The sequence below is a fragment of the Alternaria atra genome (genome assembly GCF_907166805.1).
Source record: "Alternaria atra isolate CS162 genome assembly, contig: 23, whole genome shotgun sequence".
In the NCBI taxonomy this organism is placed as follows: domain Eukaryota; kingdom Fungi; phylum Ascomycota; class Dothideomycetes; order Pleosporales; family Pleosporaceae; genus Alternaria; species Alternaria atra.
This window is the reverse complement of record NW_025091321.1, coordinates 1,233,000-1,249,649: the sequence shown is the minus strand read 5'-3', so window position 1 is coordinate 1,249,649 and position 16,650 is coordinate 1,233,000. Positions and strand designations below refer to the sequence as shown.

At 52.1% G+C, this 16,650-nt stretch overlaps 6 protein-coding genes across 6 annotated transcripts; 3 read left to right on the top strand and 3 right to left on the bottom strand.

Moving 5' to 3' along the window:
- Nucleotides 1-66: 66 nt before the first annotated feature.
- On the bottom strand, nucleotides 67-2,948 carry ALTATR162_LOCUS4003 (uncharacterized protein; the record flags this gene model as incomplete). Its single annotated transcript, XM_043311613.1, has 2 exons — nucleotides 67-2,768; nucleotides 2,825-2,948. 2 exons carry the CDS (start codon nucleotides 2,946-2,948, stop codon nucleotides 67-69), a joined length of 2,826 nt encoding a protein of 941 aa, XP_043167548.1.
- Nucleotides 2,949-3,497: 549 nt separating this feature from the next.
- On the bottom strand, nucleotides 3,498-5,104 carry ALTATR162_LOCUS4002 (uncharacterized protein; the record flags this gene model as incomplete). Its single annotated transcript, XM_043311612.1, has 4 exons — nucleotides 3,498-3,546; nucleotides 3,600-4,330; nucleotides 4,377-4,914; nucleotides 4,968-5,104. The coding sequence occupies 4 exons, from the start codon at nucleotides 5,102-5,104 to the stop codon at nucleotides 3,498-3,500; spliced, it is 1,455 nt and encodes a 484-aa protein (XP_043167547.1).
- Nucleotides 5,105-6,087: 983 nt separating this feature from the next.
- ALTATR162_LOCUS4001 (uncharacterized protein) lies at nucleotides 6,088-7,259 on the top strand (the record flags this gene model as incomplete). The annotated part of the gene is made up of 4 exons (XM_043311611.1): nucleotides 6,088-6,138; nucleotides 6,193-6,231; nucleotides 6,280-6,775; nucleotides 6,826-7,259. The coding sequence occupies 4 exons, from the start codon at nucleotides 6,088-6,090 to the stop codon at nucleotides 7,257-7,259; spliced, it is 1,020 nt and encodes a 339-aa protein (XP_043167546.1).
- A 964-nt stretch (nucleotides 7,260-8,223) lies between these two features.
- ALTATR162_LOCUS4000 (uncharacterized protein) lies at nucleotides 8,224-10,899 on the top strand (the record flags this gene model as incomplete). The annotated part of the gene is made up of 5 exons (XM_043311610.1): nucleotides 8,224-8,385; nucleotides 8,476-8,774; nucleotides 9,490-9,673; nucleotides 9,804-10,010; nucleotides 10,252-10,899. The coding sequence occupies 5 exons, from the start codon at nucleotides 8,224-8,226 to the stop codon at nucleotides 10,897-10,899; spliced, it is 1,500 nt and encodes a 499-aa protein (XP_043167545.1).
- Nucleotides 10,900-11,155: 256 nt separating this feature from the next.
- Nucleotides 11,156-12,299, bottom strand: ALTATR162_LOCUS3999 (uncharacterized protein; the record flags this gene model as incomplete). Its single annotated transcript, XM_043311609.1, has 2 exons — nucleotides 11,156-12,172; nucleotides 12,225-12,299. The coding sequence occupies 2 exons, from the start codon at nucleotides 12,297-12,299 to the stop codon at nucleotides 11,156-11,158; spliced, it is 1,092 nt and encodes a 363-aa protein (XP_043167544.1).
- Nucleotides 12,300-13,577: 1,278 nt separating this feature from the next.
- Nucleotides 13,578-14,741, top strand: ALTATR162_LOCUS3998 (uncharacterized protein; the record flags this gene model as incomplete). Its single annotated transcript, XM_043311608.1, has 2 exons — nucleotides 13,578-13,695; nucleotides 13,798-14,741. 2 exons carry the CDS (start codon nucleotides 13,578-13,580, stop codon nucleotides 14,739-14,741), a joined length of 1,062 nt encoding a protein of 353 aa, XP_043167543.1.
- Nucleotides 14,742-16,650: the final 1,909 nt, after the last annotated feature.

The window sequence follows — 16,650 nt, the reverse complement described above, 5'->3', positions numbered from 1 at the left end:
GATTGTTCGGAGTGAAGCTTGTTGAACGCTTCACTCGGCTTTGTCTACATTTCTCTTGACAAAAGTCTAGAACATGCCGTCAATCTCGCCAGTCTCCACATCAACATCGATGTTCAGGTATCCAGGAGCAGTAGGCAGACCAGGGATAGTCTGGATGTCTGCTGCTAGTGCATACAAGTATCCCGCACCAGCTGCCATCCTGACATCCCTGATAGGGACCGTGAAGCCAGTTGGGGCACCCTTGAGGCTGGGGTCGTGAGACAGAGAGTACTGCGTCTTGGCTACGCAGATGGGCAGGTTACCGAAACCCTGCTTGACGTAGGTGTCGACCTTCTTCTGAGCGAGCTCAGAGAACTCAACAGCGGAAGCACCGTACATCTTCTTGGCAATGATTTCCATGCGCTCTTGTACTGTACCGCTGTTGACGTCGTAGAGGAGTTTGTAGTCGGGCTTAGGCTTTGCAGAGGCCTTGATGATGCCCTCTGCAAGGTCTACAGCACCCTTTCCACCCTCGGCAAAGTGGTTGGCTGGGATGGCGTCCTCGGCACCGGCAGCGATGGCCTCTTCGCGGATCACGTCGATCTCGGCTTGGGTATCGGTCGCGAAGCGGTTGATGGCAACAACGACAGGGACACCATACTGCTTGGCGTTCTCGATGTGCTTCTTAAGGTTGACGCAACCGGCGCGGAGAATATCAACGTTCTCGGTGCGGTAGACTTCGGGAAGTTGCGCACCCGGGCTGATGTCAGGGCCGCCGCCGTGGTTCTTGAGGGCACGAACGGTCGCGACGATGACAACGGTGTCGGGCACAAGACCGGATGAGCGGCACTTGATGTTGAAGAAGCGCTCTCCACCCATAGTGAAGTCGAAGCCAGCCTCAGTCACAACAAATCCGGTTTGAGCGTCGTGGTCCTCATCTGGCTCGGTACCGGCCAGCTTCAGAGCAAGCCTGTCTGCGATTACAGAAGAAGCGCCAATGCTGATGTTTGCGAATGGGCCGGCATGAACGAAGACGGGAGTGCCCTCAAGGGTCTGCATCATGTTGGGCTTGATGGCATCAACAAGCAGAGCAGTCAGGGCACCACCAGCACCAATATCGTCGCAGGTGACGGGGTCACCAGCGCGGGAGCTCGCAACAACCATGCTACCAAGACGCTCGCGAAGATCCGACAGATCCTTGCTGAGCGCAAGAATAGCCATACACTCACTGGCGACCGAGATATCAAAGCCAGTCTCGCGAGTCTGGCCCTTCTCTGTTGGCGCTTGACCGACTGTGATCTTACGCAGATGCCTGTCGTTGACATCCAACACACGTCGCCAGGTGATGGTTTCTGGGTCGATGTCGAGCCTGGCAAACTTGGTGATCTCCTCTTCAGTCAGGTCATCTGGGTTCGTCTTGTCGATACCCAGCTTCTTAAGACGACGGAACATGACCGGTACAAACTCGCGCTTGCCCTTCTTAGCTGGCACCAAGCGCTTGTATAGGGCAGCATCCTTTTGAGTGTTCTCGTGGAACATACGTGTCTCGATAGCAGCAGCAAGCAAGTTGTTGGCAGCGGTGATGGCGTGGATGTCGCCTGTAAGATGGAGGTTGAACTGATCCATGGGAATGACCTGGCTGTAACCTCCACCAGCAGCACCACCCTTGATACCGAATGTCGGTCCCATGCTGGGTTGGCGCACGTTGGCGAAGCATATCCTGCCGAGGTGCGCGCCTAATGCTTGCGCAACGCCAATCGTGGTTGTTGACTTACCCTCGCCGAGCGGCGTAGGGGTGATACCAGCAATGAGAATATACCTGCCGTTGCGGCGATGTTCGAGTCGCTTCAGCAGGGACAGATCAACCTTGGCCTTTGTTGCACCGTATGGCTCTAGCTCGTGCGGCAGGATGCCAACCTCCTTCGCTACGGCCGTGATCTGCTTTGGGTGCTGCTTCCGTGAGATAGCATGGTCGGCGGGTATCGGGTCTTCGATGCGGATGGGAAGCGGCGAGATTTTGCGCTTCTTCTGCCTGTCGAAGGTCGCGTCGGCCGAGTCAACAAGGTTCTGTAGTAGCATGGCGATGGTCATAGGCCCTACACCACCAGGTACCGGGGTGATGTGTGAGGCTACCTCGACGGCAGAGTCGTAGTCGACGTCTCCTACTAGCCTCTGTCCGCTCTTCTTGGTGTCGTCTGGAATGAAGTTGGTGCCAACGTCAATGACGACGGCACCGGGCTTGAGCCAGTCTCCCTTGACGAATTGCGCCTTGCCAATGGCAGCGATGACGATGTCTGCCCGGCGAACGACTTCGGGCAGATCCTTTGTCCGCGAGTGGCACACAGTGACTGTTGCGTCGGCGTTCTTCAACAGGTAGCTGACGGGGCTTCCTACGATATCGCTGCGTCCCAGTACAACAGCGTTCTTGCCTGAGATATCAATGCCAGCCTCTTGGAGCAGCACCATGACGCCCTTGGGTGTGCATGGGGTGAATAGAGGCTTGCCGCCGCGCTTGGCCAGCTCACCAATGCTCTGGATGCCAAAGCCATCGACATCCTTCTCGTCGGCGACGGCCGATGTGATTGTGTGCTCGGAGATGTGCTTGGGGAGGGGCAGTTGGACGAGGATGCCGTGGACGGCGGGGTCGTTGTTGTACTCGTAAATCTTGTACAGGAGCTCGCCTTCGGTAAGGTCTTCTGGGAGATGGACGAGCTCGCAGTCGATGTTGGCCTCTTCAGCGGCCTTCAGCTTCATGCGCACATAGGTGCTAGAGTCGGACCTGTCGCCCACTGTCTCTTGTTAGCAACCCATGTCGCCCATGATGCCTCAATGGCATGCGACTCACCCTGGACAATCTTCAGGCTCGGACGGTATCGCGGGTTCTTCTCCTGCTTCTCTTTAATCTTCTGGCCCAGCCTCTCGCGGATGCTCTTGGCAATGGCAGTGCCGTCAATCTTCTGGCCAGCCATGTTGAAGCTTGTGCTGGAAAACTGCCTGGGGCTATTTGCAGTCTTGACGACAGTATATAGATGGCGGGGAGAAGTTGAGCACCAATATTTTCTCGGCGGGGTAGCTGTAGCTTGCGGAAAGCAACGGGCGAGAACACCAACGCGTCCGCCGCAAATCGGATACACTTTCATCGTCCTACCAATCCTGTCTGCGAATCTTTTCCAAGTCTAGTGTGTATGGCGCGACGTGTTGATACGCATTTCTATGTATGTTTTCAATGACTCAGCCTAGCCCACGAGATAGCACTATGGACCCCGGGAAAAGAACAGAGCACGCCGACGCCAAAGTTTCTGCTCCGCGACTCGCGTGTGCGTTATTACGTACCACTCAGGGTCCTAGGTCGGAATGGGGAAAACATGCAACGCGAACATGGCTCAACATACTACTACCAAACCAGTCCATTCTTGTCATTATCTTACTCTCCGTCTGGGTTGTCCTGAATATCTTTAGGAGACACTCTGCGGATCCGCAACCATCGAAGGGAGCCGCCAAACTTCTAAGCTTGCGGATCAGATCTTGCAATCCTCCGTCAGGATCCCATACATGACAAACATTGTTCTGCCTGGAGTCTGAGACGCTCCACGTGGTCTGGATGACAGAAGCGGGCATACCTGTCTGGATGCCAGACATTCCGTTCCTCCTTGAGCCATGCGTACGAATATTTACCGGAAGCTTGCAATAGTACCAGCAAATCGTGGGTGCAGATGCCCAATCCTGAGACGTCTTCCTTGAGTGGCTGGCAGCCTGCCCTGGTGCACTCATCGACGTACTTTGTCATCGTTGGGAAATCTTGAAGTTGCCCGGGTCTGAGCAAATCCCCAAGATCCCCAACAAATTGATCGTATGCTGCCTTTGAGTCTCTATGCACTGTATGATCCCCAAAAGCGAGCCAGGAACCGTGCACCCAACCCTTCATACCCGTCCCGCCGATGACTGCAAACCAGTCACGACCCATGTCACGGACAACCTTGATCTTCTCGTCTTTCCTTAGCTCTGACTCCCATGATTCCGCCCTATGCGGTCGACCAGACTTTCTAGTTGTCGCCCACTGGAAGTGGACGTCTTCTTCCGCCCTTCTTGGTACATGTTTCATCCGCTGATCAGGACTATACGGTTCGTGGCTAGCGGTTGGCTGAGAGCGTGAGTTCTGAAAAGAGTCGGTGTCAGAGGTAGTCTCGGAATGCGAAATGCTTAGCATAGGCTGCTCAGAGGCAGTACCCAAGTTTGAATGGATTGGCTCTCCCTCAAAATGAACAATGAACGGTGTGTCTAATCCTGCGGAGTGCTTCTTGATGAATGCGAAGGTTTCACCATTCTGTGTATGCGGGCTGATGAAGACGTACTGGGAAGTGTCAGTCGCATGTAGGACAACATGCGTGGATACTCACAGCGAGCTCTTCGTTGATCCTACCCATTCGCTCATCTCGTCCCACGCTTTCCCACAATCTGTTCCATTCGAGGCTCACCAGCCTTGACTGAAAATACCATAGATGACGGTCCCCGCTCTTGATATAATACGATCCATTGGCATGCCACTGGACGTTGTCTAACTTTCTGGATTTCCTCAATGAGCCGTTGGTGATCTTGTTACCCTCGCGGGATCCAGAACTGCCTTCCCGTAATTTGGCTTCGAGCTGAGGTGGAACATTTGCACATGCCCAGGCTGTGCCTGTCCATACGACAAAAGAATTGGCAGCACCAAGCTGTACTCGGATACCGGAACGGAGGGGCTCGGAACCTTGTACTGCTTGTATGAAAGACCGTAGTGCTGATGGAATATCGGGTCCGACCATGAAGGCGGACGTACCGTCTTTGCGCTTGTAGGCGAAGAACCACGACCCAGATCTGCTGCCATATGAGGCCCATATGATCTTCCTGACGTGACCCGCGCAGATTGCGCCGAGGAAGTTGTTGGGTAGATACGTGCTGCGTAATATAGTTAGCTTGATGTATGGTTCGGTGGGTTATGCTAATCCTACGAGCTGTAACCGCTCGGAGTGGCGAATAACTGATCGCTACCTCGGCCCAAGGCTATCATGTACTCGTCGGGTGCCAAAGCGTCGAGCCTATCCAGCGTAGCTGTGACGATGATGGCATGGGGCGATGCGGAAGACATATTGACCATAGGAATTGCGCCCCGCTGCTGCTGCCCGCCACCAAAGAAATGCGTACGAGATTAACGATCAGAGTTTAAAGTTTTTGGGAAGCAGCGTTGCACTGTTGCGGGCTTACCAACAGCGAGGTGGAAGCAAGAGCGCGTTTGCGCCAAGACAGCGCTCACGCCAAACGACAAGTGCGATGTCTGCATCGCCGGTGAAGAGGAAGGTGATGAGGGATGAAGTTCCATACGAAGAGACAGTAGAGTAGAGCCAGAATTACACGTGCGTGCCTGTACTGACATCAATGTTGTAACCGTCGTTTGTACTGTTCATATGAACAAGTTTGGACTTGAGGATATGAAAGCTTGATGGCAGTGAAGCCGTCGGAGGATGCGTGCCCCCATCAAACTCATGTGGGCTTCTGGTGGAGCAAGAGAGGCATGCATCAGACCGACTTCTGTGAAATGAATTGCAAACGCAGGCGTAGGGTCCAAAGAAAGATAGGTGTGTTGACTCTGACGTAGACGATTTTAGGGAGAGAACGAACATTACCCGAGCCAGAGTTATGATCTGACTCACCTATGGTAGAAAGCAAATTACCAATGTATGAACGGATCAGCCTGTAAGTCAGAACAAGCTGCGTTCCCGGATATGTGACCCCATGCTGATATACGGCCAGACTAGGAAGGGAGGTGAGCCATCGTGACTCACCTCAACAAGCATCATCAAAGCGAAGACGATCTAGACCAATAATCTCAACTCGGTACCCGTACTCTCTTGACTCTTTGTAATAAGGATCTGAGTCAAGGTAGAGAGATGAGGTTCAAGAGCATGGTGGTTGATCCATGGATGTGGGACAAAGCACGCTAGTCGGTTAGCGCCAAGCAGCCCACTTCGCCCGCTGAACGTCGATATGCAAAAGAGTCACCCGAATTTCGAGACGCTGCCCGCCACATATAAGCCGACACACCACCCCACCTCCACACACAACATCGCAAACATGAGGCCTATTCTTCTCTCGGGACACGAGCGTGCGCTCACGCAAGTCAAGGTACGCATGCGCGATGCGTAGTGGGAAGGGAGAGAGGAGACTGACAATAGACAGTACAACGCAGATGGAGACATCATTTTCTCCGTATCCAAGGTAAGGGCTTTCCGCGGTGTTCTGATATGCGGAGACTAATTTTTGTAGGACCACGTCGTTTGCGCCTGGTACTCACACAACGGCGAGCGGATAGGAACATACCACGGACATCAGGGAGCGCTATGGACGGTCGACGTAAACCCATCTTCCGAGCTACTAGCCACCGGTGGCGCGGACAACACCATGAGGTTATGGCATGTGCAGACAGGCAAGCTTCTCCACACCTGGGAATTCAACACCAGTATCAAGCGCTGCGAATTCTCTCCAGACGGCAGACAGCTCCTCGGTGTCACCGAGAAGCGCTCAGGACATCTCTCAACCATCTGCGTTTACCCCATCAACCCCGACCCAGAAGCACAACAATCGGACGAACAGCTGCTCAGGATCGTATGTGACGAGTCCAAGGCAACAGTCGCTGGCTTCTCATACCTTGCGAAATACATCATCAGTGGACATGAAGACGGCTCGGTAACTCAGTGGGACGGCAAGACTGGAGAGCTGCTCAGCTCCAACTACGACGTCCATGAGCCAGACATGCAGATTAGTGAGTGTTTTGCACAGCCTTTCGCTTTCAGCAAGACTAACAGAATGCAGCCGACATCCAGTGGGCTCCCGACCGAACCTACTTCATAACCGCCAGCAAGGACAAGACCGCAAAGCTTGTTGACGTCGAAGAGCTCAATGTGCTCAAGTCCTACGTTGCAGACACACCCCTCAACTCCGCGGCCATCACCCCAGTAAAGGACTACGTTATTCTTGGTGGAGGACAAGCAGCCATGGACGTCACTACAACCTCGGCGCGTCAAGGAAAATTCGAGGCCCGGTTCTACCACAAGATCTTCATGGAGGAGATTGGCCGTGTCCGTGGTCACTTCGGCCCGCTCAACTATGTCGCCGTACACCCACAAGGCACCAGCTACTGCAGTGGAGGAGAGGATGGTTACGTGCGCGTGCACCACTTCGATAAGCCATACTTTGACTTCCTCTATGAGGTTGAGCGGGAGGTCGCGCAGCAATCGAACTTGTAATGGTATGACCTCACGACGAATGGTTAATATGGTTCGATATGGCTGTATGCATGCAATGGCGTTCCGGCGGTCGGGTTGGGTGCTTGTCTAGATTAGACGAGCCTTTGTCAAAAGTTCATGAGCGATCAGGGCACACATAGACACTTTATCTTAGCGTCCGAACACCATGTACCTCATCAATGAATCTTTCACTAGCAAAACAATGATGCACACAATCATAGTGAATTGTATATATGTCCCGCCCCAAGCACCAGCGCCTGTCCATAAGGGGAGCAGACACCCAAGCATTAGGTCAATAGTACAAGCAAAGGGCTTGGAACGGGTTGGTAGCTGATCTTCCTGCTTTTGACAAACGAGTCCATCATCGAGAAGGAAGGACGACGTATACTGAAGAGGTGTGTGCTATGGGATAAGCCCAAAGGAAAAATAGAGCACTGATTGCGTTGTCGCGTGCTCGGTCGAGTGCTGTGAGACACGGATGTGAAGGGTTTTTTCGATCAACTGTCAGGTTCCAACACGACGAATGGCGTCGGTAGATTAGAAGCCAGCTTTCATGAGCTATGACACACAATGAGTGAGCTCGTAGCGGCTATCGCGACAATTGACAGTTGGGGTGAAAGAAGGGCGGAAGAAGGGCTGCAGCTTCAGCGAACGTGGAAGCTTCGAGAGGCCCTGCTCTAAGCGAGGCTAGCGCGCGTGGCGGTGACCTCACCTGCCGCTCCGACTCATCGCGACGTTGCATCGCTTTTGGGCATCTACATAAGCAAAAGCTCAATCTCCTTCACTCCATTGCTCTTCACATTCAAACCACCTTCTCCTAGATTGACGTTCGCCGATTAAAAATCTATCGACGAACAAACACCGACTTTACACAGACAAGACCCCACATCTGCGCCCAACTCAGCCTTCCACACACGCCAACCACAACTTCATCTCTACTCTACTCTTCCAACCCACATTTAAGATGTCTGACGACTGGAACTCCGTTACCAAGATCGGTAGCCGCACTCGTGGTGGCGCCGCGGGACCTCGCGAAACCGTGGTCAAGGGCAAGTCAGCTTTGAACGCAGCCCAACGCAGCGGCGGTATCGTCGCCACAGAGAAGAAGTTCGCTTCCGCCAACGCCGTGAGTACTCCTGACACGTCCAACTTAGCTTGAACAACTTCGTTCTTCGTGATTCCCAACAGTTCACTCAAAACAATACTAACAGATCAGCCACAGGGAGCTTCATCAGAGGGCCAACGCCTTACTAAAGTCGACCGTTCCGACGACATCGTCAAGCCCAAGACCGTTGGCATCGTGGTCGGCCAGGCCATCGCCAAGGCGCGCTCCGAGGCAAAGAACGACAAGGGCACTACCATGACACAGAAGGATTTAGCTACAAAGTGCAACAGCACACCCACTATCATTGCCGACTTTGAGCGTGGTACTGCGACACCAGACCAAAAGCTGCTAGGAAACATGGAGCGCGTGCTCAATGTCATTCTACGGGGTGACAAGATTGGGCAGCCGAAGTTCCCGAAGAAGAAATGAGCGTATCATTGCTAGGGTCGCAGGCTGGCCGCAGGTACACGGTCAGGCTGTGATGTTGCGATGTAATTGCGCTTCAAAAGTCAGCTTCGGCTGCAATAAGTCTCTTCTGGATTAGCGGGCTTGGGATGGGCGTTTGGTGGACATCACGGTAGAATACCACAATGGTGGACAGCGTACGATGGCTACGGCCTAGCCTCTGTTGCGCGCCTTTACAGCTTAAGCTCATTGAGCAGCTGTAGAAGCTAAAGAAAAATACGATTCATGAGCAAACACTGTGGCTGTCTTCAATCGGGCCTTGACGTCATCGAGTCTTTACAGTTGAAATGTCTTAATCAATCTGAATTTATATCTCATATGCAGCAAGAGGGGCCTAGCCTTCTTGGAATGATCTTAGACCAGCTTGAGAGCACTGACGTGCTTGTCCGTGATCAGCCTTGACTTTGTGATTGGCTCGTGCCCAGGTGCAGGCTAGCAACACACCGTCAATCTACCGCATCCACAACGCAACATCCTCCTTACAAAGTACATCAACATGCTACTATAACCCCTCTCCATACTATGCTCGTTCCCTTGAATACAGCCAAAACAAGAATCTGCGGGGTCGGCATTCCCATGTAAGCGAATATCCCGCTCTAGCCTTGCTGCGCTTTCCCACTTCATCCCTCAATCCGGCGCTTCACGCTAATGTTTTAGCAGACCCATTCTCTTCGTCTCTACCTTGCTCATCTTCCTGTTTTACTTCAGTATGAGTACCTCAGATCACTCGTCCACGGTGCCTATTCCGACTGAACCAGCGTTGGATTATCACTTCAAGTATACCGTGCAGAAGGGATTCTTCATGCAGAGTGAGGATGAGACTGATGATACCACTTTTGACTTCGTATGTTTTTCACCTTCTTCTTTTGTCTTCTGCATGCAATAGCGGTGTCCATGGTGTCACTGTATCATATTCTCTCATTCAACGCCATCCCATCTTGGCATGCGAGGTAGCGCGCTAACATTCCTGATAGAAGGCGCATAATTTCGGCTTGATTGAGCGCTCTTACCCCAGTGAAGACGACAGTAAAGAGAAGCAATGGAAGCGCTTTGAGACACACGTGGCCAGTCTAGAGGCGGCGAAGAAAGAGGGCGAGAGTTACAAAGTACTCTTTCTGGGTCGTCATGGTCAGGGATGGCACAATGTCGCAGAGGCAAAGTACGGAACGAAGGCTTGGGATGTATGTTGCCATTGCCCTTCCACCACTTTTCCAATCTCGTCTCATTCCATCTTCCATCAAACTCCTTCCGAATCAGGCATTTCGCCGAAAGGTGTCGATTACGGTTTCACTCCTACTCTCTTACTCACCTTGCTTTTCACTCTTTCACTGCATCGTCCTTCCACTTTCAACTGCGTCTTCTCGTAAGGCTAGTTCTTTCTGAACCCCGATGGAAGAGATAAGTTGCTGACACGACAACAAGTGTTACTATGCCGCCCTCGACGGCTACGACGGCATTATCTGGGCAGACGCCAACCTTACCTCCACAGGTCAAGACCAAGCCCTTGCCGTGAACAAGTTATGGGCTGAACAACTCCCCCTCGGGATCCCGGTCCCACAGACATACTATGTCTCTCCTTTAACCCGCACAATAGAAACAGCAAACCTAACATTCGGAGGTCTCCCACTTCCCCCCTCCCAACCCTACGCACCCTACATAAAGGAACTCGTGCGCGAAGCCCTCGGCGTACATACTTGTGATCGGCGCAGTACAGCCACTCACTTGAAGCAAACCTTCACCGACCCGATATTGACATTTGAACCCGGTTTTAAAGACGAAGATCCCCTCTGGGAAGCCGAGTACCGGGAACCGCGAGCGGCAAGACGCTACCGATTGGCCACATTCCTGGACGATGTTTTTGCTTCGGATAACAACGTGTGGTTAAGTGTAACCAGCCATTCGGGGGCGATTAGAAGTATGCTCGAGGCATTTGGGCACAGGATGTTTGCGCTGGAGACGGGGGGTGTGATACCAGTTTTTGTCAAGGCGGAGAGGGTGCAGGGGAAAAGGAAGGCTCCGCCTAAGGAACCTAGCGATGCGCCGCCGTTATGTGATGGGCCACCACACTGAGGATGGAGAGTGGGAGGGGGCAGGTAGGGAAAGATCGGGACTGCGATGTGCATAGCAAGAAGTACCGGAAACATCAGCTACCGTTGCCTTCACTACTACATACCACAAATCCGATCACACATCCTTTTGTCATGACGTGCCAGCAAATGAAACCCAACTCCAAACATGCAGGCACAACAATTTTGTTTAACGTTCATTATTATTCATAACTATTTATTAGGGTTCAAGAAGGTAACGACGCTACTCTTGCAGCTGTCTAAGCCCTCTTACCGAAGACCTTGTCGAAGCCAGTAAGTGTGAGCCTGTACTTGACGTTGTCGTTCTTGTACACGCGCTCAACTGCCTCCTTGCAGCCCTCCTCGCTAAGCTGGATTTCCTGTACCCAGCTCTTGATGTTCTGCTTGGATGCGAGCTCGAACATCTCCTCCATCTCGGGCCTGTTTCCAATGTGGGAGGCGCCCATGTAGCAGCCGTTGGGTGCGAAGACCTGGGCAGGCATGGCGGGGAGCGGGTTGTCAGGGAAGCCGACCATGTGGAAGGTTCCGTTGACCTTGAGGATGGAGAAGTATTCTGAAAGGTCGAACTTGTCGGTCGCATCAGCAGTGTTGATGACGAAGTCGAACTGGAACTTCCATGGCTCAGCCCAGCCCTTCTCCTTCGTGACAATGAAGTCCTTGGCACCCATCTTCAGCGCGTCCTCTTTCTTGTTAGGCGAGTGAGAGATGACGTAGGTGTCAGCGCCCATGGCTACAGACCAAAGGACACCAAAGTGACCAAGACCTCCCAACCCGATGATACCAACCTTCTTGCCGGGGCCAGCACCTAACCTCTTCAAGGGTGAGTATGTGGTGAGACCGGCGCACAGCATAGGTGCTGCGAGGGCAGTGTCGAGGTTGTCTGGGATCTTGAAGACGAAGTATTCGTGGCCTCGGATATGGCTAGAGTATCCACCCTGTGCGACTGTGCCGTCGGTGTGCTTGGCACCGTATGTATCCACTTGGTTGGGGCAGTAGTTCTCCTGGTCGTTCTTGCATTGGTCGCAGGTAAGATCGGCACCAATCTGAGCACCGATACCAGCGCGGTCTCCAACCTTGACGCGGGTGACCTTGTCACCGACCTTGACAACCTTGCCGATAACCTCGTGTCCTACGCAGAGAGGAAGAGGGAGCTCCTCTCCCCATCCTCCGGTGATGGTGTGGACGTCGGAAGCGCAGACACCGCAGGCGTCAATAGCAATGTCGACATCGTACTCCTCGAACTTCTTGAGAGGAAGCTGATAAAATGTTAGTACAGTCTTGTGCTAGTCAATTGACTTGTTTACTGACCTCCTGGCGCTTGAATGTGCTCCAGTTCTTGATGTCGGTCACCGCGAAGGCGTCGGTAGTCTCAGGGTAAGGCATTTTTGTGTGTATTTGTGTTTTTGGGTACGTAGTATGTTGTTGGGGAGTTGTGAGAGATGATGGAGGGGTAGGTGTTGAGGGGCATGCACACGTATTTCAAGCATCGGTCAATCTCCCGATAGCTGGTAGAGTCGGCCCATCGCCTTTCGCGTAGTGAGGTCATAACAGTGGACGAGGGCTAGAAGGTCCCCGCCATTGAGGCTCAAGTGGCTCCCTGATTGGGTAGGTTTGCAGCCACGAGCGCGTTGTCTGTTGAGGCGCGCCGCAGCTGTAACTTTTTTTCGACCGTCACAGACGCGTCAATGATCGCGACTTTAACCGTTGCATCGGAGTTCTGCCAACGCTGTCGAAGGCTAGACCCCGAACCATTCCATGTCTCGGTCGCTAACTCATACTATACGTTCCGCCGTTGCGATCGTGCCGAATTGTAGTGGAGTTCGTCATCGCGTGTAGATAGCTTCAATGACATTTGTCGTAGAAATTCTCTTGTAGGAATGTCGCACTCAGACACCAGCGAATCAATCTAGAGAGGCGATGACAGATTGTCTTTCCGAGCTCGTTCCGATCGGGGAAGGTGCGACGATAGCTGTTCCGAGTGCCGAGCGTCATACCTTTAGTTGCCGACGTCATCGTCAAGGCCTCCATTACATCCCAGCCTCTCTCACCAACGTGCAGAACATGCTGCATCATTAGTCTTCTTTGCCTTTCCCTTCCCCGTGATTTCTTTTTGACGGTATCGCTGACCAACGTTTGTTGGAAGATGAGTAGGATAGCCTGTAAATCCAGAGGAAGCTAGGTAAAGCAGTCGAGGCCTAGGCAATTGTCCAACAGTACGCGGTTGTTATATATTAGCACGCGCATAACTCGATGTAATTTGCATCTGCTTTTCCAGAATTTCCCCCTCTCTCAGGGTGAAACGGACTGCGCTTCCAAGCCTTCATCCAAATCCCATCCCATCCGGTACCCCGCATCTGTCAATGCGGGGTGATTGGCTAGAGGCTTACCCGTTTGGGCATTCCGTGATCGAGACGAGCACGCGTGAACGTGCGCTTTGCCAGTAGAAGGAGAGCGGAAGGTGATAGATTGATGGACTCCGGGATCATGAGCGCGAGGTCGGTTTGCCAACCATGGCATGAGCGATACCGCCGCGCCACGTTCTAGTATTTCTCCGTCTCTTCAGCCTCTCTTCCATCGTCTTCAGGTCACATTGAACTTGACCCCTCTTGATATTGCTGCATAGATTGAAGCATGATGGTGTCTCCAGCAGCTGAAAACACTATGAACGCGCTTCGATTCCATGGCCAGAACGACTTGCGATTTGAGAAGATTCCGATACCACAAGTCAAAGCAGGACAGGTCAAAGTAAAACCTGCGTGGGTAGGAATTTGCGGAACAGGTATGAACCCAAATACGAAAGTTGAAACAGCGAGACTGACGTTGATTTATACCTCCACGAATATTTGGGTATGTACATGAATGACGAAAATGCGATTCATAGCTGAGCACCTAGGTGGCGCAAATCTCTGCCCTACTACACCCCATCCAATCACCGGCGAAACGATTCCATTGACTTTCGGACACGAGTTCAGCGGCACAGTAGAAGAAGTCGGGGATGGTGTAACTGACTACAAGCCCGGCGACAGAGTGGTCATCCAGCCTATCATTTATGATGACACCTGCGGCGCATGCGAGGAAGGTCTGCAAAACTGCTGCTGGTCTAACGGCTTCATAGGCCTGTCGGGCTGGGGCGGTGGTCTTGCAGACCACATCGTCGTCCCCACTTCTACACTTTACCATCTCCCTGATAATGTACCACTCGAGATCGGCGCCCTCGTCGAGCCTCTCGCTGTTGGTTGGCACGCTGTCAAGATCAGTCCTTTCAAGAAAGGCGACGTTGCATTAGTCTTGGGCGGTGGACCCATCGGGATATCAACAATTCTGGCATTGAAGGCCAAAGGATGCGATAGAATTATCGTTTCGGAAGTGAGCAGAAAGAGGCAAGAGTTCGCGAGCAAATTCGGAGCGCATTACATCATCGATCCAACCAAAGACGACCTTCCAAAGCGCTGTCGCGAACTCACGGGAGGCAAGGGTGTGCACGTAGTCTACGATTGTGCTGGCGTCCAGGCAGCTCTCAACCAAGCCGTTCACGCTACCCGTGCTCGGGGTTGTATCGTCAATATCGCCATATGGGAAAAGCCTTGCACCATTTTTACTAACGACTTCAACTTCAAGGAGCGGACTTACATGGGTATTGCAACTTATGAGGTTGGCGACTTCCAGGAAGTGATCGATGCGCTGAGCAGAGGGGACATGGATCCCAAAGAGATGATCACGCAGAAGATTGGTCTGACCGAAGTGGAAGAGAAGGGCTTCAAGAGCTTGATCAACGACAAAGACAACCAGGTTAAGATCTTGGTGGAAGTCGGTGGAGGTTCGTAGTCGTGGCGATTGCTGCAAGTTCTAATATCATGTGATAGCTGCGTCGCTGGTGCGGGAGTGGCGGGACCTGTCTGCCCAGGGTAGCGATCTAATCATAATTCCTCAACTCTTCTTCCTCGTTAATCTTCTCGTCCTTGGCCCCATCTGTCAGCCTTTTTCAGATCTACGCAAAACTTCCGCAGTCACAATACATCACTAAATGTTCAAATAAGGCTAACTTGTTATATAGAATAGTCTAACAAATCCAGCACGCTCCTGTTACGTGTTGAACTAACAGTAAGCAGTACCACCCTAAATGAGAAGCGAAGATTCTAGCAGTAGCGACTGTCATCCGATATCCACCATTGCCGTTACCAGCTACCGTCTACTTATAGTTCCCACCGCACTTAACCGTGCCGATAGCGACTGCCTATCTAGCAAGTGATCATGTACGAGTTCTTAGGATTAAAGTTATCGCACACGCCAACCGTCTGGTGCACCTCTGGGGTCCCCGAACAGTCAAGAGAGGTAAAAAGGTTGACTGTGAATGACACGTTAGCTCATTCCACTTCCATATAGTATGAGGTGGAAGACTGGAGGCATACCTTTGCACTTGGGGTTCGCAGCGGCGGTGATGATCAAGCTCTTGTTGCCGTCGAAGATTCTGATACACCTGTCGGCAGGGAGGTTTGTTGGCCGTTCAATCAAGCATCCGGACGCAGTGCTGCAAGCGGAGCATGTCGATATCGTGAACGATAGCGTATTTAGGGCAGCGCTGGATGCGACGAGTGCCGAGATGATTGCGAGAACAGAAGTGGAGAAGTGCATGTTGAAGAGATTGTACAGCGTTGAAGATTTGGTGTAGTTGTGACGAGAAAGGTGGTCGTGAGAGAATATGTCCACCTCGAGTGCGACATCGTCGAGTCTTATATGGAGAACTGTTGTCGAAGGTGAGACGGTTGCATTCTTACCAACCCATATCGTCTCACTGGTATTGTTGGCCTGTGACTACGCTGACGTTTTCAAGGTTGCGATCAACCCGTCTTGTGAACAAAGAACGCATAGACTTACCTTGTTTGATCATGGTACCTCTTCCGCGACCCGTTCCCACATAAAGAAGGGTTTAATAAGTCCTTACTTTATGCAAGTACGGGCCAGGAGGTAGGCCGGGCTAGTTGATGTTACATGGGCGTAATTACAGTAAGCATACATGAGCCGCGATCCCCTACTTCAAACCTAGCTTTTGTTCAACACGGATAACAACTACTCACGGTTACAGTTGGATTCAAACAGCTATACCTGCCCTGGTGTTTGGCCCTCGACCCACTTTGTTAGATGGCAAAGGTCTACCATAGGATTGGTACGTTGAGTGGTGCGACGCAACGAGGCGCACAGCAGCCACCATAAGCACAAGATCAGTGCATTGCAATGGCAATCTTCAGATAATGAGTTGGTGGCTGACCAACTGGTATTGCACAGCGTCGATTCAAGGATCCCACATATGTGATAACACGTCGAAAGATGTATTGTGAGTTACAACAACCTAAAACTTCTGATTGATACATCATATCTATACAGCTGACAAGTTCTGGTTGTTGGTAAGATATAGCAGAACGACACAATTATTTGTAGTTACCCTAGCCTAATCGGAGGGCAGGTAAGCCAACTCGGCGACTAAATTGACAAATTGTCAATTAAGACAAGACCATGGGATTGAGATGATGTTGATGCTTTGTAGAACTGCAAGACTTCTAGTGAGTAATGTTGCTCTTGACGTTGCTTCCCTCCCCGCCGTTGGGGTAGAGCCACGTACTGACACACGATGTAGCGGCGTAACGAGAACTGTCTAACGTACCGGCCTCACTGCCGTGGGAGGCAGGGAAAAGTTCCAAAAAGCGTGCAGCGAGTTCGTTGCAGTGATGAGATTCCA